The 23,738-nt window shown below is 42.4% G+C and overlaps 1 protein-coding gene across 11 annotated transcripts in view; it reads right to left on the bottom strand.

Annotated features, from left to right (window-relative positions):
• Nucleotides 1-23,738, bottom strand: part of AAK1 (AP2 associated kinase 1) — a 177,743-nt gene that overhangs the window by 87,359 nt on the left and 66,646 nt on the right. For all 11 annotated transcript variants that reach the window (XM_047781868.1, XM_047781871.1, XM_047781870.1 and 8 more), the window contains exon 3: nt 12,081-12,199. In XM_047781868.1, the coding sequence (XP_047637824.1) occupies nt 12,081-12,199 (119 nt within the window). The remainder of the gene's footprint in view (nt 1-12,080; nt 12,200-23,738) is intronic.

Raw genomic sequence — 23,738 nt, 5'->3', positions numbered from 1 at the left:
AACAAATTTTCCTGTGTATCATTTGCTCAGGCCCCCCTTATGGGCAATGTCAGTAGGACAAATTCCTGCAAATTCCTGACTCTGACAGTGCTTGCATGTGCAAGACCCTCCTTCAAACACTCAAAGGTTTCTGATTTTATGAGTCAGCACTACTGCTGCCAACTTCTAGAGTCACACCATGGTTCCAAAGACACTTTGAACCAAAGGTTGGCTTCTTATTAACTTAAGGATGAAGGAAAGCAGTTCTAAGGTCTAAAATTAGTTTCTCTCTCCCCCAAAGGTGCTTTGTAAAAGTCTTCTTCCCCCTTCTCTTTCACTCTATAACTCTAAATTTCCTTTATAACTTTATAACTATATTTAAATTTACATATATATTTATACACACATATATATTTAGAACTATACAACTGTATTATAAAGTTATATATAACTCTATGACTCTTTATAATTCACAAGCCAAGAAAAACTATCAAGTCCAGTGCAGCAGTGAAAAGAAACACTTTGAGATCTGGACTGGCCCAGGAGTTCTACCAAAGGCCAAGGTTCTGGGGCCCCGGGGGGGGGGGTTCTGCTCCTTAGTCAATCCCAGATATAAGCCTGCCTACACTCACATTTACTCTCCCTCTCCCAAGTCTTATTAATTAATCCTGTACTTACTGAATAGATCTTTAAAGCCATTTAGTCTGATTCTAGAGCAGTGCCGGTCAAACTTTAATAAGAATGTGAATCACCTGGGAAGTCTGTTTAAAAACAGATTCCAACTAGTAGCTCTTGGGATGCTCCTGGTCAGTGGCACTTAAAGTACCAAAGATCAAAAGCAGTGCTCAAAATGTGGTCCACAAACATTTTCTGGGTAGAAATGGTTACCAGTCCTAACGGAGATGAGGGAGTTTGCTCCAGGACATAAATCAACCAGGTCACTGAGATGATGTTTTTCTTTTCTTAGTGAGTCTTTAGCTATGAGGGAAGCAGTTCATTGATTTATATCCTGGCACAAGATCTTTAGTGTAGTACCTATGCGTTTGTATTTGCAGCCAATTGACTTTTGACAAGGGTGCCAAGACAATTCAATGAGGAAGAGAAGAGTCTTTTCAAAAAATGGTGATGGGACAACTGGATATCTATATGCAAGAGAATGAAGTTGGATCCCTACCTCATACCACATACAAAAATTAACTCAAAAATGGACCACAAATCTAAAAACTCCTCAAAGAAAACATGTGCAAATTGTCATTATGTTGGATTAGGCAATGGTTCTTAGATATGACATCTAATGCACAAGTAATCAAAGAAAAAAACAGATAAACTTCACTTCATCAGAATTAAAAGTGTTTCAAAGGACACTATAAGAAAGTCAAAAGATAATGCAAAGGATGGAAAAAATATTTTCAAATCATACATTTGAAAAGATTCTAATATCCAAACTATTTAAAGAACTCTTGGAGTTCCCGTCGTGGCGCAGTGCTTAACGAATCCGACTAGGAACCATGAGGTTGCGGGTTCGGTCCCTGCCCTTGCTCAGTGGGTTAAGGATCCGGCGTTGCCGTGAGCTATGGTGTAGGTTGCAGACGCGGCTCGGATCCCGCGTTGCTGTGGCTCTGGCGTAGGCCGGTGGCTACAGCTCCGATTCAACCCCTAGCCTGGGAACCTCCATATGCCGCGGGAGCGGCCCAAGAAATAGCAACAACAACAACAAAAAAATAAAATAAAATAAAATAAAATAAAGAACTCTTAAAACTCAACAATAAAAAGAAAACCCAGTGTAAAAATTGTCAAAGATCAGAAGAGCATATGATAAGCACATGGAAAGAAGCTCAACACCATTCATCATTAAGAAAATGTAAATCAGGAGTTCCCGTCATGGCTCAGCAGTTAGCGAACCCTACTAGCATCCATGAGGATGCGGGTTTGATCCCTGGCCTCACTCAGTCAGTTAAGAATCCGGAATTGCTGTGAGCTGTGGTGTAGGTTTCAGACTTGGCTCAGATCCCGAGTTGCTGTGGCTCTGGAGTAGCCCAGCGGCTGCAGTTCCAATTGGACCCGTAGCCTGGGAACCTCCATATGCCGTGGATGTGGCCCAAAAAGACAAAAAAAAAAAAAAAAAAGAAAAAAAGAAAGAAAATGCAAATCAAAACTACAATGAAATCATCACTTTATAACCACTAGAATAGCTATAATAACACAGAAACAATAAAAATGTCAGTTAGAAAATGGAGATTAGAACCTCATACATTGCTGGTAGGAATGTTCCTATGGAAAATGGTTCGGCATTTTCTCAAAAAGCAGAGTTACCCCCTTACCTAGTAGTTTCACTCCTAAGTATATTCCCAAGAGAAATGAAACATTAGCTTCACAAAAATTTGTACACAGATGTCCTTAACAGCATTATTCATAATAGCCAAAGAGTGAAAAAAAACTCAAATGTCCATCAGGTAAACAAAATGTGGTATACCCATATGATGGAATATTATATAGCCACAAAAAGGAATAAAGTAGAGATACATGCTGCAACACAGATAAACCTTGAAAACATGCTAAGCAAAAGATGTCAGACAAAAGACTTCACATTGTGTGAGCTCATTTATAAGAAATGTCGAGAATGGGCAATAGAAAGTAGACTAATGGTTGCTAGGGACTGGGGCAAGGAGGAATGTGGAGTGATTGCTAGTGGGTGTGGAGTTTCCTTTTGGGGTAATGAAAATAATATTCTGGAATTTGACAAATGGTGATATGGTAAATGACCCTGTAAAGTAAAAAATCACTGAATTATATTTAAATCATATTTATATTTAAAAGGATGAATTTTATCTTAATTTACAAAGAAAAGTAGTATGACAAGCTGGGGAAAAAATAAAATAAACAAGCATACCAGAGGGAAAAAGAAAACAAGATCCTTAGAGTAGCACTGATCTAGAGTATCCAGGCAGCCCATGTGCGAATTCCTGCTACTGCCTTTTTTTTTTTTTTTTTTTTTCTTCTCTTTCCTCTCCTTTGGCCAAGGCATGTGGAGTTCCCCAGCTAGGAACCGGATCCAAGCCAGAGTTTCGACCTAAGCTGAAGCTGTGGCAACTCGGGATCCTTAACCCACTGTGCAGGGCCAGGGATTGAACCTGCATCCCAGTGCTCCCAAGACACTGCTGATCCCATTGCGTCACAGCAGGAACTCCCCTGCTATTGCCTTTTGACAGGAAGTTTTCTCAGATTAATGTCATTTCGTTGGGTCTTCGGCTCATCTACTGACAGCCCTCATTGTTGCTCTTCCCTACATCCAGCTAAAAGCTTCCACCTTCTGATGCTAGATTGTCTTCTTCAGAAAAAAAGAATAAGCCTAGTCTATTTTTTCACTTTTCAAACAACTGAAATATTGCTGTTTAGATGCTAAGTTTTTTCTTCTCTAGGTTAAACATACCCACATTCTTTGACTTGGTGTTTAGTCACACCTACATTTTGGCTACTCCCACATTTAAATGCTTTGCTTTGTCTAACTCCTTTTTATAAGAATGGGCCCAGGAAATGAATGAAATACCCCAGGCCTGGTCTGACGCATGCAGAGTAGACCAGCACCATCCCTTTCTACTAATTCTATTAATGTAGCTAAAAAATTACACTTTTTTCTTTTGGCTGCCACCTCATACTATACATTCATATCAAGTTAACTAGCCACTAAAATACTTGAGTCTTGTTCTATTCCTGCTGCTTTTAATCTCTACCTTCCCAGAACTGTGCTCGTAAAGTTGATTACAATAAAATAAAAATCCAAGTACATGACCTTAACTTGCTATTTCATCTCATTAGAATCAGTCCATTGCTCCAATCTGTAAGAATCATTTGGGATCCTGACTCTATCACCTTGTGCAGTTGTTCCAACTTTATCTGAGGCACATAATTGATAAATGTGTCTTCTACCCCTTTAACCAAATCATTTGCCAAATGTAAAAGAACACAGTTAACGGCAGGCTGCAGTGTTTTTAGTCTTAGAAAGTTCTCTAAAAATTAACAGCAAATCATGGATCAGAAGCCATTATATATAGCAGCAACGACATCGAACATCCAGCCTGGATTTCCCATCCTGCTCACAGACCTCTGGTGCCCTCACCCAAAGACGCAGTCCACAGATACTTGGGTCTACGGTGCTGCCCTGAGCTCTCTAGTTGGAAACCTTCCCAAAGGAGGACATAACGTTGACAGGACCTGCTTGTTCCTGCTCAATCTGAAGACTCTATGGATCCCTGCTTACTCATCTAAGCAAGAAAACAGCTTAAAATTGAATTTAAAAAAGTAAGTAACATATTAACACTCAAAAAGCAAAACATAGTAGACAAGTATTTTCAACTCCAGTTCTCATTCCTTCTCTCCCTTCTTCCCTTCTTCCTTCCCTCTTTCTCTCTCATCTTTCCAGGGTTTCTTCAGGCAAATTCAAACAATATGTAATATATACAACAACAATATGTAATATATATATATTACAACAATCAATAATATGTAATATATATATTACACTCTCACAAACTCAGAGAGGTAGGGCTGGGGTTTTGGCCTCTTATCTGACCAAAGTCTGAGTCAAGTAGGGGTTAAAAACATCACATAGGACTTTTGATTAAAAATAGCAACAAACTGTTTAAAATATTAGGTTGAATACATGCGTTTATCTCTGCTTCCTTCTTAAGCCTTACTAAATGATGTAAAGTGTTTGTTTCCTAAAAAGCATAAACAGAAGACTTCTGCTTTTAGTGAGGTGGAGTAGATGTATTTCCCCTATTCTTCCTGCTAAATAATTTGTACATTATATATAAACAAACATAAGAACAAGAGTCTGAAATGTGAATAAAAGAAAGCAGACTGATTAGGAACTTTGGGACCCAAGAAACAACATGGTGGTGAGTTGCCTGGGTTTTCTTTTTGCCTATATATTTTCCAGACTAAAAACTGAAGAAGTCAGCAAACTGAAAACTCCAAAGGACGCAGACAAAAACAGCCCAGTGAAAGCCGGCTTTCCCCAGCCAGACCTGGAAAAGGGATAACCTAGTAAGAGAGAAACTCATAGAGGCTTACTGCTCAACTCCAGCCAAAAACCACTGAAAAAAAGCTGCAGCCCTGCTACAGCCATGCCAGCAAAGGCCACATGGAGAGCCTGGACTTCCATCCTCGTGAGTCTGCAACAAATCAGTGTTGGAGAGGGCTGAGTAGGGAGTCAGGCCTTTTATCTCTGCAGGTGTGGGTAATAAGGAGGTAGTCTTCCTTCTTCCCACTAGATGCTGCGAGAGGCCAAAAGGAGAGTCAAGACTTTCACAGTCACCAAGTGGTAACAAGGCCAACACCCACCACCACAGGGTCAGTCACAGCCATAGGAGGGCAGTAACAAGGCACTCCTACCTTCCCAGCCAAGTAAGGATCAGGGGAAGCCTAATGGGAAACTGGAACTTTCACCCCAATCTAGTAGTAATGAGAAACATTCTCTGGGGTGAAAACAGAGGCCCCACAGGAACCCTGAACTTCTATCCTCATCTCAGTACTACCAAGGAGGCACAGCCCAGCCCCCATTAATCCCTGGCCAGAGCAGAAACTAGTTAAAACAGATCCAGAATCTCATAACACAAGATGAAAATGTCAATAATCATTTATCATACCAAGAACTAGGAAGATCTCAAACTATATGGACAAAAGACAACAGATGCCAATATAAAGATGACAGAGATGATAGAATTATCCAGCTATGATTTTATAGCAGACATGACAAAAATGCTTAAGTCAGCAATTACAGAAATCCTTAAATGAGCAGATAGCCTCAGCAAAGAAACAGGAAGTGTCATCAAAAACCCAGAAAAATCTAAAGAAGAACCAAATGGAAATTTTAGAACTGAAAAATACAATAACCAAAGCAAAAAGCACAATGTTTGGGCTCATCAGCAGAATGAAAAGGGACAGAGGAGGGAATCAGTGAACTGAGAGATAAAACAACAGAATAACCCAATCTGAACCAAAGACAGCAAATAGACTGAAAGAAAAAAATAATAAAATAAATGTGCTAAAGTCTATTCTGATATAAATAAATGATTAAATAAATAAATGAGAGAGTAGTACAATAAGGTTAGAAAAGGAAATAAAAGGGAAACACATCAGAAAGGAAACAATAAAATTAACTCTACTTGCAGAAAATCCTCAGGAATTTAGAAAAAAATTCCAGAACTAGTACAAAGGTTCAGCAAGGTTAAAGGATACAAAATCAACACAGAAAGACCAACTGATTTTCTACATCCTTGCAATAAAAATATGGACATCAAAAAAAATTTTTTATTTATTTATTTATTTTTTGCTTTTTAGGGCCATACCTAGGGCATATGGAAGTTTCTAGGCTAGGAGTCAAATCAGTGCTACAGCTGCCGGCCTACACCACAGCCATAGCAATGCAGAATATGAGCTGCATCTGCGACCTACACCACAGCTCATGGCCACGCTGGATCCCTGACCCACTGAGCAAGGCCAGGGGTCGAACCTGTGTCCTCATGGATACTAGTCAGATTTGTTTCCACTTCACCGCAACAGGAACTCCTGGACATCAAAATTAATCATCCAATACCACTTATAAACACTCAAAACAAAACCAAAAACTTAGGTATAAATCTAAGAACATATACAAGGCCCATATGTTGAAAACGACAAAATGCTGATGAAAGAAATCAAAGAGGTATAAATAAACGGAGATGCCATGTTCATTCATTAGAAGACTAAACACAAAAAAGATGTCTCTTCTCCTCAAACTGATATACAACTTTAAAGAAACTCCTACCAAAATTCTAGCAAGACATTCTACAGATATAGATAAGATTATTCTAACATTTACATGAAAAGACAAAAGAACTATAATAGTTAAAACCAATTTTGGGAAAAAAAGAAGTAGGGGGAATCAGTCTGATTTCCAGCTACAGTGATCAAGGCTGTGTGGTGTTGGCAGAGGGACAGACACATAGGTTAAAGGAAGAGAATGGAGAACAGAGAAAGGTCTGGAAGTGAACCCTCACAATTATGCCCAGTTGATTTTTGATAAAAATATTCAATGGAGGAAAGACAGCTTTTTAACAAACGTACACTCAGAAGCAACAAAATGAACTTCAACCTGCCTCACACTAGATAAAGTTAATTCGAAATGGATCATAGACTTAAATGAAAAATATAAAACATACAGAAAAAAAATAGGAGAAAACTTTCCGAATTGAGAGCTAGGCAAAGAGGTCTTAGAAATGACACCAAAACTACAATCCACAAAAGGAAAAACTAGTAAACCGGACTTTATCAAAATTCAAAACAAACCAAAACAAACCAAGAAGGTCTTAGGAATTAAAAAAGCTTATTATATACAAAGAAATTCAACAGGGAGTTCCCATTGTGGCTCAGTGGTTAACCAATCTGACTAGGAACCATGAGGTTGCAGGTTCGATCCCTGGCCTTGCTCAGTGGGTTAAGGATCCGACGTTGCCCTGAGCTGTGGTGTAGGTCGCAGAGGCAGCTCAGATCTGGCATTGCTGTGGTTGTGGCATAGGCCGGCCACTACAGCTCCAATTCGACCCCTAGCCTGGGAACCTCCATATGCTGTGGCAGTGGCCCAAGAAATAGCAAAAAGACAAAAATAAAATGAAATAAAAAATTCAACAGGATGGTTGAATATAAAGCTGAGAAAATCTGTTGGAATATAGAGGGAAAAGACTAAGAAACGAAAAATAAAAGGAAGAAAACAAAAAATTAGAAAATCGGAACAACCAAATACTGATAGCAATTTCAGACAGAGGAAGACAGAAAAGGAAATCATCAAATGAGACAAACTAAAATCACACACACACAAGGATATGTGTTTCCAGATTAAATGGAACCAGCAAACATCTAACATAATAAATAATAAAAGCACATGCCAAGGTGTATCATTAACAAATTTCAGGACACTGCAAAAAAAAAAAAAAAAAAGAAAAATTTATAAATTTCTGGGGAGAAAAAAAAAAAGTTATATTAACATCAAAGGAGCAGGTATTAGAATGACTTCAAGTTTCCCAAAGCACAACAATGAAAGCTAAATACATTAGAGCAATGTTTTCAAGTATTTCAATGAAATGATTTCCAATCCAACACTTTACATGCAAGTTATCACATGTGTGAATATAAAATGAGGACAGGGAGTTCCTGTTGTGGCTCAGTGGAAACAAATCTGACTGGTATTCATGAGGTTGAGGGTTCGATCCCTGGCCTAGCTCAGTGGGTTAAACATTCGGTGTAACCATGAGCTGTGATGTAGGTCACACGCAGATGCGGCTCACATCTGGCTTTGCTGTGGCTGTGGCACAGTCTGGAGGCTGCAGCTCCAATTAAACCCTAGCCTGGAAATCTCCATATGCCCTGGGTGCGACCCTCAAAAGACAAAAAAAAAAAAAAAAACCTACCATGCATCAGGAGACTCCTGGAGGATAAGCCCTACTGAGACGATATAATAGAGCGAAAAGAGGAGTCAAGAAATCAAACATAAAAGAAAAGCAAAGAGAATGGCTAGAAAATTCCCAAGATAAGATAGTAAATTAGGTATAAGAGCAACCAACCCAGATTCTATCAAGTCTGAAGACAGGGAGAGATTTCTTCAAGAAGGTAAAACAGAGAGAGTACTAATTGTTTTTAAGAGTATTTTTTAAATGATTTAAACAACTTGGGGAGTGTTTGAGATTAAACTGCCAAAAAGTACACAGAAAACTAAGATTGAAAAAAACCTAGGTGTTCCCATTGTGGTGCAGTAGAAATCCATGAGGATGAGGGTTGGATCCCTGGCCTCAATCAGTGGGTTAAAGGATCTGGCGTTGCTGTGGCTGTGGTGTAGGCCAGCAGCTGTAGCTCCAATTCAACCCCTAGCCTGGGAACTTCCATATGCCATGGGTGCCACCCTAAAAAGCAAAAAAACCTAAAAAACAAACACAAAAGACATTGATTCTAGTGAAGAAAGAATTATATAAGAAGGGAATGGTAATGATAGTCCACCTAGGAGTATAGCAAGAATGATGTTTTCTTGGAGCTCCCTTTGTGGCTAAGCAGCTAACAAACCTGACTAGGACCCATGAGATTTCAGGTTTGATCCCTGGCCTCGTTCAGTGGGTTAAGGATCGATCCAGCGTTGCCGTGAGCTGTGATGTAGGTTGCAGAAGCAGCTCAGATCTGGCGTTGCTTGTGGTGTAGGCTGGCAGCTGTAGCTTTGACTCGACCCCTAGACTGGGAACCTCCATCTGCCACAAGTGTGGCCCTAAAATAGCAAAAAAATAAATTTCCACAATATGCAATGCCTAAAATAGAGAAAAAAAAAAAAGAATTAGCAATATCAGCTTGCTATTTCGAACTACTTCAAGTGAATCAACTAAAAGTGGTGGCCCCTGGGACCTTGAAACAGTGTAGGAGGACCCCTCAGGGAACTGCTTGATGTTTTTTGTAATACGCTTAGTTCAACTATTTGAGTATTTAAGTTCTGAAAAAATACAAACTAAAATACACAACAAAACTCTCCCAGCAAAGTGATGGCTCAGACAGAACTTGAATGATACAATTTACTTCTTAATCAGGTCCATTAATTTGTGAGCTCCTAAGGTCCCTTTACTCCAACACCTGCCCAGCACTGAGTAAGCCCTCAAAGACGTTTCTGAACGAGTGGGAGAAAGTTAGAGTGGGATTATTCTCCTAACACAAGAAAATGAATGAGAAGGGCATTCTGGACAGAGGAAATAGCAAAAGCAGAGAACAAAGGGAGTGTGAGAGCCAAGGCAAAGAAGGGGCAAGGTGGGAGGAGGAATAAGCACCCCAAAAACACTGGGTGGGGGAAGGGAAGTAGAGGGAGCCGGGCTGTGTGGAGCCGAGTGCAGGGGGAGTGGGAGGAACCTGGTGCCTGGCGGACAGATCCACATGGCCCCGGCTGTGCGTGAATAACCCTTGAGGGGATTGTGTTGGTTTTGCGGTAATGACAGCAACACTTATGTCTACCAAGTTCCTTTCCAAGTAGTTTCAACTTTCTAGCACCTGGTTCTCTGAAACCCTGAGTTGTTTCAGTAGCCAGTACAACTTGTAATTCTAAGTAGCTGCTGAAAGGGCAACTCCACAAGGGCAAGCAAAGCCTGTGGAGCAAAGCCTATAATGCCACTCTCACTGGACCTCTTTCTTTTCATTTCATTTTCATTTCTGGACCTCTTTCTGCTCTTAATAAGAGTATTAAAATGTAGGACACCAAGGAATCATCACCTCTAGGGGAACATATTTATTATCTGCCCTGACCCTTATTCATATATGCATTTCATCCAAAATTTAAGTACTCACTCTCTATCCAGCAGTGTACTGGATTATTCTTTATTTATTTATTTTATTTTTTTGGCTTTTTAGCACTGCACCTGTGGCATATGAAGGTTCCCAGGCTAGGGGTCGAATCAGAGCTATAGCTGCTGGCCTACACCACAGCCACAGCAACACAGGATCTGAGCTGCGGCTTCAACCTACACACAGCTACATCACAGCCATGCTGGATCCTTAACCTACTGAGCAAGGCCAGAGATCGGACCAAAACCTCATGGTTCCCAGTTGGATTCATTTCCGCTGCTCCATGGCCATAATGGGAACTCCAAATTTCTGATTTTAAATACCTTACTTTCTGAAGACAGAAGTACTTATAAAATAACAAGATTACTTTCTGAAGGCAGAATTATAAAACATCAAGATAAGCAATACAATTGGCATAAACAAAAGTAAAGTGGAAACACAAAGGCATATAAGACTATCCCAACTTTTTTATGGACAATGTCAAACAGAAGTGAAAGACATAACTCTAACAAACTCCCACATACCCATCACCCTGCTTCCATCATAATCAACTCATCGCCAACCCCATTTCTCTTCTAAATTCACTCTATCAATTTCAAGACCTTGTATTATTTCATCCATAAATACTTCATCATATACCTAGCAGATAGGGACTTTCTCGAAACATGATACGGATTTAAATCTTGAAAACTAAGTTTTTAAGATGTGAGGTATAATTAATGAACAATAAATTTGCACAGATCTTAAGGTGTCCAATTGAGTTTTGACAATTGGGTATAACCACTACCCAAAACAAGATATACAACATTTCCATGGCCCAGAAAGTAACCACATGCCCCTTTCTAGTCAGTTTCCCACACCCAGATAATTACTTTGATCTCTATGACCATGGATCATTTTTGCTTGCTCTTGGCTTTTTATCAATGGTGTAACAAAGTATGTGTAAGAGCTTTCTAGGCAAAGAAGGAGAGAAAGAGAGAAAGTAAAACAAAGCATTCCAGGTGAACTACATGCACCAAACATAAAGGAACGGAAGGGTACATTCCCAGAGTGCTGGGGCTTAAGAGGGTTGAAAGCTAGGACTGATAACTCATACATGGTAAGACTAAAAGAGGCAGTTCACTGGAAAGCTAGAATCTCCACAGATAATTCTGAGAACCAAGTTGCTAAGTAAACTTTTCCCAATGCTCCAGACTATTTATCTGACCTAAAAAATTGGTCAATTCTCTCTGTATGCTCCTATAGCCTCAACCCTCCAGCTGTGAGTGATCAAGGCAGAAGGAACAGCCCACACCCCATGAGGAGCAATGTCCTACATCCATGGCTATTCATTTCTCACCTTGTACAGAGGCCTCTCTGCCATCTCAGGGGTGGGAACAAACCCCCTATAGGCTTTCTTCTTCTTCTTCTTCTTTTTCTTTCTTTTCTTTTCTTTTTTTTTTTTTTGGCTTTTTAGGGCTGTACCCAAGGTATATGGAAGTTCCCAGGCTAGGGGTCAAATCAGAGCTACAGCTGCCAGCCTACACTACAGCCACAGCAATTTGGGATCTGTGCTGCATCTGTGCCCTACGCCACAGCTCAGGGCAATGCCACATCCTTAACCCACTGAGCAAGGCCAGGGATCAAACTTGCATCATCCTCAATGGATTTGTTTCTGCCTCGCCACAACGAGAACTCCCTCATCGGCTTTCTTATGAGAGGGCTCCATCTCTCTCCCATCTTAAACAAGGAGTCCCAAGTCTGAGGGGCAGCCTTACCATTATCTGGATTTCTCTCTTGCACACCTGGAGATCATGCTCATTGTTGACAAACATGCGTTTCAAGGCACATTTCATTCCATTGCTTGTCCTCACCAGAAACACGATAGCAAATCCACCTGTGAGAGAAACACACATACAAGCTCTTTTAAGCTGTGGTTAAAAAGTCAGTCAAGTGACCATGGTGGCTGCAGGCTGCTTGTATCACTGTTAATGGTACTGATGCCATCATTAGCTAGGCCGAGGGCTGGCCTGGCATAGAAAGCATTCTTAAGATTATGGGGATTCAGGAGCATCACTTTTGTCATTGGATAGCAAGAGTCAGAGAAACTATTCCTGAAAACATATCTTAAAAAAAAGAAGAAGAAGAAGAAGAAGAGTAGTAATGATCTTCCAGAGAAACTAAGGTAAAGAGATGAACGGATGAAAGAAAAAAGAACCAACTACATTCCAATTGCTCTCTTAGGCACCCTGAGCTCTTGTTTCATTTATGCCACAATCCTATGAGGCTGGGTGATATTTTTCCCTTTAAGACAACAATTACTAGCTGAAGAAAACAGAGGTGCAAAGAGGTTAGATTCAATCAAGGACTTAAAAAAAAAAAAAAAAACATTAATTCCAACATTGAAACAGAGAAGCCTGGAAATTATCTCAATAATTGCTCTAAGAATTGTTGGTGATTAATTTCCAGAATCTCCTTCTCCTCCTTTCTTCTCATCCCTCCTTACCCGTCTCCCAGCTCCAGTCAACAGCAGACTTGGAGGATTCCCCCTGCCCTCCCACAGCCAGAGCTCTGACAGCCGACATCAGGCAAGAAAGGCTGGGATTAGGCAGACTTTTTTTTTTTTTTTTTGTCTTTTTGCTATTTCTTTGGGCCACTCCCACGGCATATGGAGGTTCCCGGGCTAGGGGTCGAATCAGAGCTGTAGCCACCGGCCTACGCCAGAGACACAGCAACGCGGGATCCGAGCCGCGTCTGCAACCTACACCACAGCTCACGGCAACGCCGGATCGTTAACCCACTGAGCAAGGGCAGGGACCGAACCCGCAACCTCATGGTTCCCAGTCGGATTCGTTAACCACTGCGCCACAACGGGAACTCCTAGGCAGACTTTTTAATGTCTGCACTGAGCTTTTTCTAAAAGACTGTAATTCATTAAAATAAGTTACTATAACTCTAACAGAAATTCTTCAGTGTTCTGAGTTTAACACCTTAGTGTTCCACAAATTCTTAGAACTGCTCATCTTGACCTCACTCCCCAAACACTGAGGGGTTCCACGCCATTTTTAAGAGACATTTAGGTAGATAAGGTGTGGCAAAGTGATCAAAGTTGAAGGCTTTGGGATAAGCAGCACTTCTATCAGACACTTAGTCCATCTGTGTGCTCATACACCTGCATAATTTAGCTTGAACTATCTTGCGCACTGACCCTGGGTAGCAAAAATTGCTAGGCTATTCTTGCACGAAGGTGATGACTAATTGCAAGGAGCTGAACACAGAGAGAAGTCATCAGGATGGGAACTTGAAAGCTGAGGTCATGGCACAGTACTGGGGCTTGGAGCCACATGCAAAATTGATACAGGGCAATTAGCAGCAATTATAGAGACCTCAGGCCTAAGATATAAGACTTAGGTCCCAACCATCTCACTCTAAATCCTCTGAGACCCAGTAGCGCTCTGCTGATGTTCATGGTATTTCCTGTTGTATCTTTATAATAATTGTTCTTTTTCAAATCAAGTTGAACAGGATTCTGTTCCATGCAATCAAAGAGAGCTTCAATCATAAAGTACTGTCACATGTTTTCAAAAAATACACATGTAATTCTGTGTTAAAAGCTTTTAATGGGCTCAGGAGTTCCCGTCGTGGCGCAGTGGTTAATGAATCCGACTAGGAACCATGAGGTTGCGGGTTCGGTCCCTGCCCTTGCTCTGTGGGTTAACCATCCGGCGTTGCCGTGGGCTGTGGTGTGGGTTGCAGACGCGGCTCAGATCCTGCGTTGCTGTGTCTCTGGCGTAGGCCGGTGGCTACAGCTCTGATTCGACCCCTAGGCCCGGGAACCTCCATATACCGCGGGCGCGGCCCAAGAAATAGCAAAAAGACCAAAAAAAAAAAAAAAAAAGCTTTTAATGGGCTCAAATGTTCCAAACGTGCATTTTGTTGATTTACCAGACACTGCATGTTTGTATACTTTCTGTCATTGTATTTAGTATTCCATTCAATAAACACTAGAGTTTACCATACAATCTTTAAATTCAGCTGTCATCTCTCTAATCTTTGTAGCTCAATAACATTTTCCATGTTTCTTATAATACTTTAAAGTCCATTCACACTGCTCAATTGTCAACTAATTCAACAATTTTTGAGTATTTACTACAGAAAAATTTAAAAACCCTAGCATGCATTGACAAGTAGAGGTCTAATCAAACATGTAAAAAAAGCTCCGCAATTCCACAATGCATAATTTTTTCATTTTAAATTTTAGAACATCAGAATTTCCTTGTAATAAATATATACATTAATGCAATAGTATATGCCTTTCTCCCCCACTCCCAAAGCTATTAAAATTGCGTGTCTTATAAACAATTAGAAGTAAGGAAAATGAGGGAATTCCCATTGTGGCTCAGTGGGTAATGAACCCAACTAATATCTGTGAGGATGTGCGTTTGATCCCTGGCCTCAATCAGTGAGTTAAGGATCCGGCAGTGCCATGAGCTGTGGTGTAGGTCGCAAATGTGTTTTGGATCAGGGGTGGCTGTGGCACAGGCCGGCAGATGAAGCTCTGATTGGACCCCTAGCCTGGGAACTTCCATAGGCTATGGATGCAGCCCTAAAAAGCAAAAAAAAAAAAAAAAAATTAAGGAAAATGATAGTATAAATTATAAAACTTCTTTGTATAGTCATAATTGTTTTGTGAACAATACAAGTGGGTGTTCATTTTATAAATATTCTAAATTTTTTCAAAAAAAAAAATCACAGAAATACAGACTGCACCAGTAATGCTGGAAGAGAGCAGTAAGTCAAAGCATTTTGCTTTATGGGGGGAGGAATCAAGTGAAGCTTAGGATCCTATGGCTAGTTATGGGTAGAACCTGGACCAGTGTCACTGCCTGATTATCTAAAAAATGTTCTTTTGGAGTTCCTGTTGTGGTGCAGTGGTTAACAAATCTGACTAGGAACCATGAGGTTGCGGGTTCGATCCCTGGCCTCACTCAGTGGGTTGAGGATTCGGCGTTGCCGTAAGCTGTGGTGTAGGTCGCAGACGCGGCTCGGATCCCGAGTTGGTGTGGCTGTGGCGTAGGCCGGCGGCTACAGCTCCAATTAGACCCCTAGCCTGGGAACCTCCATATGCCGTGGGAAGCAGCCCTAGAAAAGGCAAAAAGAAAAAAAAAATGTTCTTTCCACTTCACTTATCTTAGAGAAAGCTATGCAATATTCACTAGATAATAAGGAGACTTCTGACAGTGCTGCAGAATAAGAGTTGGGAATGACTATTTCCTATGGTTCTTTCATGCGTGGTACCACTGAAAGGCAAGGCAATCCTTCCAGAAGCAGGTTGGTGATGCAGCAATTCGAGGTAACTGCCACCAGATGGAGCAGCCAGGTAGCAAGAGGACCCTTCCGGACCAGCCTGGAGAAACAGGTCAGAGGCCTGCCACATCCAGTCAGGCACAACAGGTTGAGAAGAGCCAGGCCAGATTCTCAATGCCTATGACCAACATAAATCTAAAGCAAAGCAATGAACCACTATGCCTCACAGAGAACCACGTTATTAGGCATCTATGCCTGTAAAAGGGCATATCTGCAAGTGAGAAGTGTTTAAATCAGGGCTTCCTGGTCATCGAAGATCAAAATGGAAGCCCTGATAAGGATTTGTCAGTTGAAAGACGTTAGCCACAATCACTGTGTAGGTGACCAAATAGAGTTCAGGTTTAAGATAGAGGGGAGACAGCACTGCTCGAGACACCTCCACCCTAGGTCCACATCCACCACACAGATCAGGGTAATAAGATTCCTAGCCATAGCTAAACAGGGTATAGGGATTATAGTAGCAGGCAGCTATAAGACCTTAACAGAGATGCTGCTTTTAGACTGAGCTGCATCCCTTGATCTTGACTAAGCAGAAAAACCTAAAGCTGGGTATAGTTCAGACAGAGGTAAGAAAAGCTCACATTCAGCAGAGCCTGTGCCAGTCTGCCCACTGGAGCCTGTGCCAATTGCTCTGCCTACTAGCATTTTTTGAAACATTAAGATAATTTTCATGATTTTAAAAGAATCCAGTTCTTGGGAAAATCCATGAATTTATTGAATCATAAAGGAGAAACAGATCTGATCCATTATATGAAGTAAGTTAAAGAGACGGGATAATTTTGAAATAGACACACTTTTACCAATTAAATATGCTGGAATATTTTTTACTTCCACAAAGAAACATGCTTTCTCCCACTTTCCCTAAAACACACAGTATTCTTGGTCTAACTTTTTCCCTCTAATTTTTGATGAGGTAGTTGGGTGTTTACCACTCACTCTGAGTTTTAGAGATCTTGTCTGTTTGGTTTCCCTCTTCACGTCTTATACTGAGCCCTCAGAAATGAGTTAATTCTCCTCTTAATGTTACGACAGAGAATAAGAAAGGCTACAGAGCACGGTGGAGACTGTCGCAAACCAAAGCACATGGGCCACGTAAAGACACAGCTACTACACAACTGCAGGTAATTGGTGCCAGGTGAATATGGATGTTTTGCATCAACACTTGATACTGCGCTGTTTTTATTTTAGCCCCTCTGGTGAGTGCGTAGTGATATTTAACTGTGGTTTTAATTTGCATTTCCCAATAGATCCCTCATTGTTTAAACTCTTAGGATTACTGACTTCCCACCACTTTCCTGGTAAAAGGTTTTAAAAAGCAAAGCATCAGTCAGCTCTCCCTGATTGTCAGGAAGTCGTCCCCCTGTGCTTTGCAGCATCTCTCATCTCAGTAAACTCTTCTTTCTCTTCAACTCGCCATGCTGGAAAATTCTTCTTTCCGACCCACATGTACAGACCATGACAGTGACATTTCTTAAAGAACAAACCCCCCCAACAAATGAGAACCAGAGAGGAGGACCACCAGAACCAGTCCTGGGGCCACCATACACCAACTTGGAAGAAGAAAGAAAGTTTGCATCTACCCTGATCCTTATCTGTGGTCCTATTTTCTACTCCCAATCTATAAAATCACTTCCTAGTCTCTCCCAAGGGAGGGCACAGTCTTTGCGGCATTAGCCTGCTGTGGCCTCCTTTGCCTGGCAAAGCAATAAAGCTATTTTTTTTTTCTTCTTCACCCAATAAATAAATGAAATGAAGTGAAATAAAAAGCAAAGGATCATGGAGCCACCAATGAAATTACTGCGATAACCTGGACTTCTATCTCTCAAGCAAAGATGGCAGAAATGCCCAGTTTTCTCCTGGGAGAACTAGGAGAAACAAGGCAAGTGAGAATTTTCAATACATAGAGAGAAGGATTTTATAATTTCTAAAATCTCTTTCAACTTTGACATTAACAAGAGATCACAGTCATCAACATCATTATCTTGACTGAAATCTTTTAAACACAACCTCCTCAAGGAGTCTGACCATGATACTGAACATCAGCAGTGGGGCTTTTGGAAGTAAGTGTGATATCTCTTCTGGCTTTATCTCAGATACTGAATCATGCAAGCTGGTACCAGGCTCTGCGGGCTGCTCTGAATCAATCAAGACACCAGTGACTCCACTTAGCAAGCACCAGTGAAAGATGGGGAGGGAAGGTGAGCAGGAAGAGAAGAAAAACCCCAAACTGATGATCTGAGCGGTGGCATGCACAGATATGGGAAACAGCTGGGCAGACAATGACAAGTGATTATACCATGAGACAAAGAAGCCCATCATGGTGCTGAGACAGAGTTTCTGGATTTGCTGCCAAAGAGGTTTTTGGTGGAAATTTAAAAATCCGGCCTGGACTCTGGGCACTAAAATCTGCTGCTTGCTTATTTCCTGCAGGTAAAGGAAACTTTATTTCCAAACATAAGTGCCAGGAACACAGTTAGGAATGGCTTCCACTTGTCTGAGATGAAAGACAAGACAAACCAGTGCCAGAGGAAATTCAATAAGGAAAACTTCACCCAGACTCACACTCTGCTTCCGTCCTCCACTTCTCTGCCCTACAAATTCTGGGTTTCTCTTTCAAAATCAGGTTAAACTCAAAGAATCTTGTTCACTTAGTGCAGATTCTCTTGGAATTACATGGGGAAGAGAAAACTAGCATAAAATTAAATAGCTTTATGGGAGTTCCCGTTGGCTCAAGGGGTTAAGAACCTGACCAGTATCCATGAGGATGCAGGTTTGATCCCTGGCCTCGCTCAGTGGGTTAAGGATTCGGTATTGCCACAAGCTGCAGTGTAGGTCTCAGATGCAGCCTGGATCTGGCATTGCTGTGGCTATGGAGTAGGCCGGCAGCTGCAGTTCCGATTTGACCCCTAGCTTGGGAACTCCCATATGCCGCAGGTATGGCTGTAAAAACTAAACGAACAAATAGATAGAGTGTAAAAAAATAGCTTTCAGAAGCTTCACTAAAGAATCAGACAGAGAACCCGAGTTAAAGTGAAATTTACCCGGGAGAAGTGAAACAAAGGGCAGCAACAATGAACTAGTTACTGGATCTCTTTGGTCTCCACTTCCTCAAATCCAGAAATTAAGACTAAATTAGAGGTACTGAAATGAATGAGTTCCTGAGACACCTAGAATTACAAGAGGTACCTCAGTGGTTCCCATGAGGAAAAAGTAGCTCCGCTTAAGAGTAGGGCTCTGCACATGGCTTCCTTTTATCTGCTTAACAATAGTTCTGAAAAAGATGCTAAAGAAAAAGAAGGGAATCTGCTTTAAAAAAGAAAGGAAAAAAAAAAAAAGAATATTCTGTAGCCCTGTGTGGAAGTATTTAACAAAGAAAAAAGGACTAGGGTATTGCCAAGTCATGCAAATAGCCCTTACCTACAGCTACCACAGACCCAAACGTGCCCAGGTGGCTTCTGGGGAAGGGGGCAGGGCCACCACGTCCACCTGACACTGAGACCATGGAATATTCTTTAGAGTCCAATAGGTTAGGTTCAAACCCCAGCTCAGGAAAGACACCATCTCCCTAAGGTCCTGCCCTCTCACCTGCCAAGGGCAGCCAAGATCTACCTCGTAGCTCTGGGGAGGATGAAATGGCAGGCAAAGAATGAGCACAGGTGCTCCCTCCTGACCTCCTCCCCACCAAAATCTTTTGCATTTGTAGGATAACTGACTTGTAAAATTCTCAATCTGGAATTATATTCTTGAGATCAAGGGCTTAAACTCAAATGCCTGCAGGAGCCAGACAGATCATCCAGAGGGGGACGATACAGGTGTAACAAAAGGCATGGAGGGAATCGATGATGAGGGATCACACAGTGGCAGGTGGTGCCGGATAGGGGGTGGGGACGGAGGGAAACTGTGCAAACCTGACTCAAGGGACACCCACTCCTCAGCAACTGCCAATTGCTGCTGTGGAGGAAAGGTAGGTTAAGAGTTGCCAAGTTTTTTGATTTCCAAGAGAAGCTAGATTTTTAGGTGAAATCTCCTGATTTTTAAATCCCAGGAATAAACTTAAAAAAAAATCTTTTCACCCCTGTGCAAGTTGAAACCTATTTCCAGGCTAGGACTGAATGAGACAGCCCTGCTTCCATCTTTCTAAGAGCCTTTGTGAAGCAGGCAAGACATGTGACAAGTTCTACTTGACCTGCGGAGAAACTGAGGCACAGACAGAAAAGCCCAAATGGCCTCCCGAGTACCGCCATCTAGAGGCAGGGCCAGGGCTGGCACCTGGGCCTACCAATTCCTGGCCCTGACCTCTGTCCACTCTCCCATGCTGCCATACCTCCCCACAGGAGGCCCTATGGGAACAGCTCCATTACCAGGGAGAGGAAGGGAGAAGACACAGTGAGAGGCGAGGGACCTGCCCCAAGCCTGTCCTCCTTGCTGGCCCCGTGGGAGGGAAAACCCGGGGGTACTGTCTGCAGCATCTGTGAGCCCCTATGGAGAATGATGGCCAAGAGGCTGTCAAACACCCATCCACGATGTATTCACGTTCAAGACAACTTTGCATAAGTTTCAGAAGAACAATTTTTTTTCCTCAACTCCAGAGCAGATGGCAAGGAGCACAGCAAAGATTTTACAGGAGAAAAGGTCAATTGGAAGCATCTGTCAACACCGACTTCAATGGGGACTTGGGGTTTGTTTTTTAACAGCAATCTCTCCTTACTTGCCTCAAATTAAGAATCACCATGTGCCAGCTCCTTCTGGGGAACATGTCAAAGCAGTCCCTTCCCCAGGCAGAAAGAACACCCAGATGGGGGATGACTTGAGGTACTCAAGTTCCTCCCTCTCCATGAGGCACTGTGGGCACAGAGTCAGACACCAGCAAACTGGGGCAGTGGTTCAGCAACACGGAGGGAACCCAGTCAAGGGAACAGCCCAGGCTGAACCAGGAGCAACAGGCAGTTGGCTCTTCCTTCCCAGGACTGTGACAACTGGGGAGCACCTCCAGTTCAGGGGAGGTGGGGGTCTCTTTAGGCAAGAGTCTCCCCCTGCTCCCAAAGAAAACATCTCCAGAGAAGGCACAAAAGGTTAGAGTTTAAGACATCAACTTGGCTCAAACACCAGAGGTTTACCAATTACTGCGTGTAGAGCCAGAGCACACTGGGCCTGGCCTGTCAGCCAACTAAGACCCACCGAAAGAAGGGATTTGGCAGAGCCACTGGGCCCACCATGCCTATACTGCTTCTATGGGGTCTGCTGTCAAGCAAATGTAGAAATAGAGACATCAGCAGGGCCACAGTCTTTGTTCACTGACATGCCCAGGTCAGCCTGAACCATTTTCTCATCTCTATTATGACAAGTCAGGGTGATCTTATAAAAACAGAAATTGAGTATCATTCTCCCTCACTGCTCACTGTTCTAGCCACAATCACTTTCTTTCCTCCCTGGTGTCTTTTTCTCTCCACGCCACCTAAAGGTTCCTGTGCATGCCTCTCGCTTTGCCCTATTCACCCATTCTTGTCCTGATCAGCTCTGACAAGTCATCCCTCAAATTTCAGGCTAAATGTTATTTCCTTGGATGAACCTCCTCTGACTCCCCTGGCCCCCAGGGGCCTCTTTTTTGGGGGATGCCTGTGGGGCACGTGGAAGTTCCTGGACCAGGGACTGAACCACAGCAGCAACCCAAGCTGCTGCAGTATCAATGCTGGTTCCTTAACCTGTTGTACCACAAGGGAATGCTCCCCATGCCCTCTTCTGATCAGGTCACATCCCTTGTTATACTCAGTGCCTGCCTCTTGTTCTTTGGAACATATCAGGAGTAAAATTAGGGAGTTCCCTGGTGGCCTACAGGTTAAGGATCTGGCATTGTCACTGCTGTGGTGTGGGTTTCATCCCTGGCCCGGGCACTTTTGTATGCTGCAGGTGCTACCAAACAAACAGACAGGAGTATAATTCAATACGTAGGTGGGTAAATCCCGGTTTAATGTCTTCATTCCCTGAACTCTATAAACTGCACAAGGGCAAGGATAACGATGGACTCACTGTGGCCTCTGTCACCCAGCACAGTGCCCACTACATAAAAAGTACTCAAGGATTTGCCTAGCACCCTAAGGATACCATAAAAGAAAAACAAACAAACAAAAAACCAAAACCAAACCAAAACCAACAAAAAACACTACACAGTGCCAGCTTTTCAGGAGGTGAGAATCTAGTCTGAGATTTAAGGGACACATTTAAAGAGACGGTCCCTGGGGGATGAGGGGGCCGACCCGACAGAGAAAAACCCTGAGCAATCCCGTACAATAGAGGGTTGCCTGAGACTAAACCAACTGGACAATATCCTGGGCAATAGACACAAGGTGCATCTTTACAGAGAGCCTTACAGAAATCCCTGCGCTGTCACAGAGTGGCACTTGTTCTGTGTGTGATCCCTTCTTTTAAAAAGAACACTTGAGCTGGAAATGGAAACCCTCTTCAAATGAGAAGGAAACGAAATCCAACACCCCCCATGCTCAAGGCTGCCTCATCCCTCACCTGAGGGAAAGGAGAGCCTCTTGGGCATGAACTGCCCCCACCACTCCCCTTCCTCCCGCCCCAGCCACTGCTGCCAACAACCATCTAGTAAGTGATGTGCAAACCAACAGAGCAGCTGGGGTCAGCCAGAGGGCGCAGCAGCTGCGCCCAGATGCCTCAGCCCCCCACCAAAGACACCCAAGCTCCGGCTCTAATCATTTCCATCAAGGCTTGATGTGTGTTACTGGTCTACAGTCTCTAAAGGAGAACTGGGGTTTCAGCAAAGCCAACGTCTGACTGACATTCTCTTAGCTTCCAACTGCTAATTCCAGAGCATTCCACTTTAACTTCATGCTTCAAAGCTTACCTCATTTTCTGCACTTTGTGCTTTTATTGTAAAGATCAGGTTAACTACCTCTGTTCCAGAAAGTGCATCCTGTTCCAGAAAGAGTATTTCCTAGTGTGGTGATCTGAGCTCAGCAGCCAGGTTAAGCTATGTCTTCTATTCTCCTGGGACATGCACTGACATCAAAGGTACATGATAGAAAAGTTTTCAACTCTAGATTTCACTGGAACTGATTTGCCACACATACCTTTATCCAGGTCACCCTAATCGGCCTTGACCCTCTTTGTTGTGAGAGGAAATGAGCCTCTCATCCTGGAAAGCAGGATGATGTTTCATTAGCTCCTAACCATTACTCACAGAACATTTCAATGTCACGCTAAGTAAAGCCTTTTCTCTGAGGCTCAGGACATCTGGCTGTGCACAGGCACCCACCAGCCTCTAGGGTGTGGCCCCTTACCCAGTGCTTGTGCACCAGTTCACCACCTGCCCCCCCAATCCCAACTCTCGCCATCACTCAAGTTGATTTCACCAAGTTTTAATTCTATCTCCAAACCTCTCCAGAACCCATCATCCTTCTCTTCCATCCCTGATGCACCTTCCCTTCTTTCCTTACCAGAAGAAGTAAAATAAAGTCCTAGGTTTCCATGCTTTGAGTCTCTTTCCTCAAATTCCAATCTAAAAACTCCTCTTGAAAGTATTCATCAGCTCTCCAAAGCCAGAATAAAGACCAAATTCCTTAACACAGCAGTACATCAGAACCTTGCTATCCCCCGCATTTTATTATAAAAAATTTCAAACACATAACAAAGTTGAAAAGATCATATTGCAAACATACATATACTCACTAGCTAGAGTCTACAGATCCTTGAACCCGTTGCACTGAGCTGGGGATCAAAGCCATTGCGGTCAGGCTCTCAACCTACTGTGCCACGATGGGAACTCAATCAGCACACATATCTTTAACTAGAATTCAGAATTCATGGTTCTTTTGAGGGGGTTGAATAGAAACAAAATCTACTTACAGTGAAACATAGAAAGTGTAAGTGAATTATGGGATGAGTTTTGATAAATGCATACACTCATACAACCCAAACCCCCATCAAGATACAAAACCATCCCAACACACAGAAAGTTCCCTCGTGCCCCTTTTTAGATGATCTCACTCTCATATCCTTGCTAAAGGCAACCTTTGTCTTGATTTTTTAAAATCTATTTCTAGTTTTGC

This window comes from Phacochoerus africanus, chromosome 5 (assembly GCF_016906955.1).
Source record: "Phacochoerus africanus isolate WHEZ1 chromosome 5, ROS_Pafr_v1, whole genome shotgun sequence".
NCBI classification, from domain to species: domain Eukaryota; kingdom Metazoa; phylum Chordata; class Mammalia; order Artiodactyla; family Suidae; genus Phacochoerus; species Phacochoerus africanus.
This window is presented reverse-complemented; position numbering and strand designations above follow the sequence as displayed.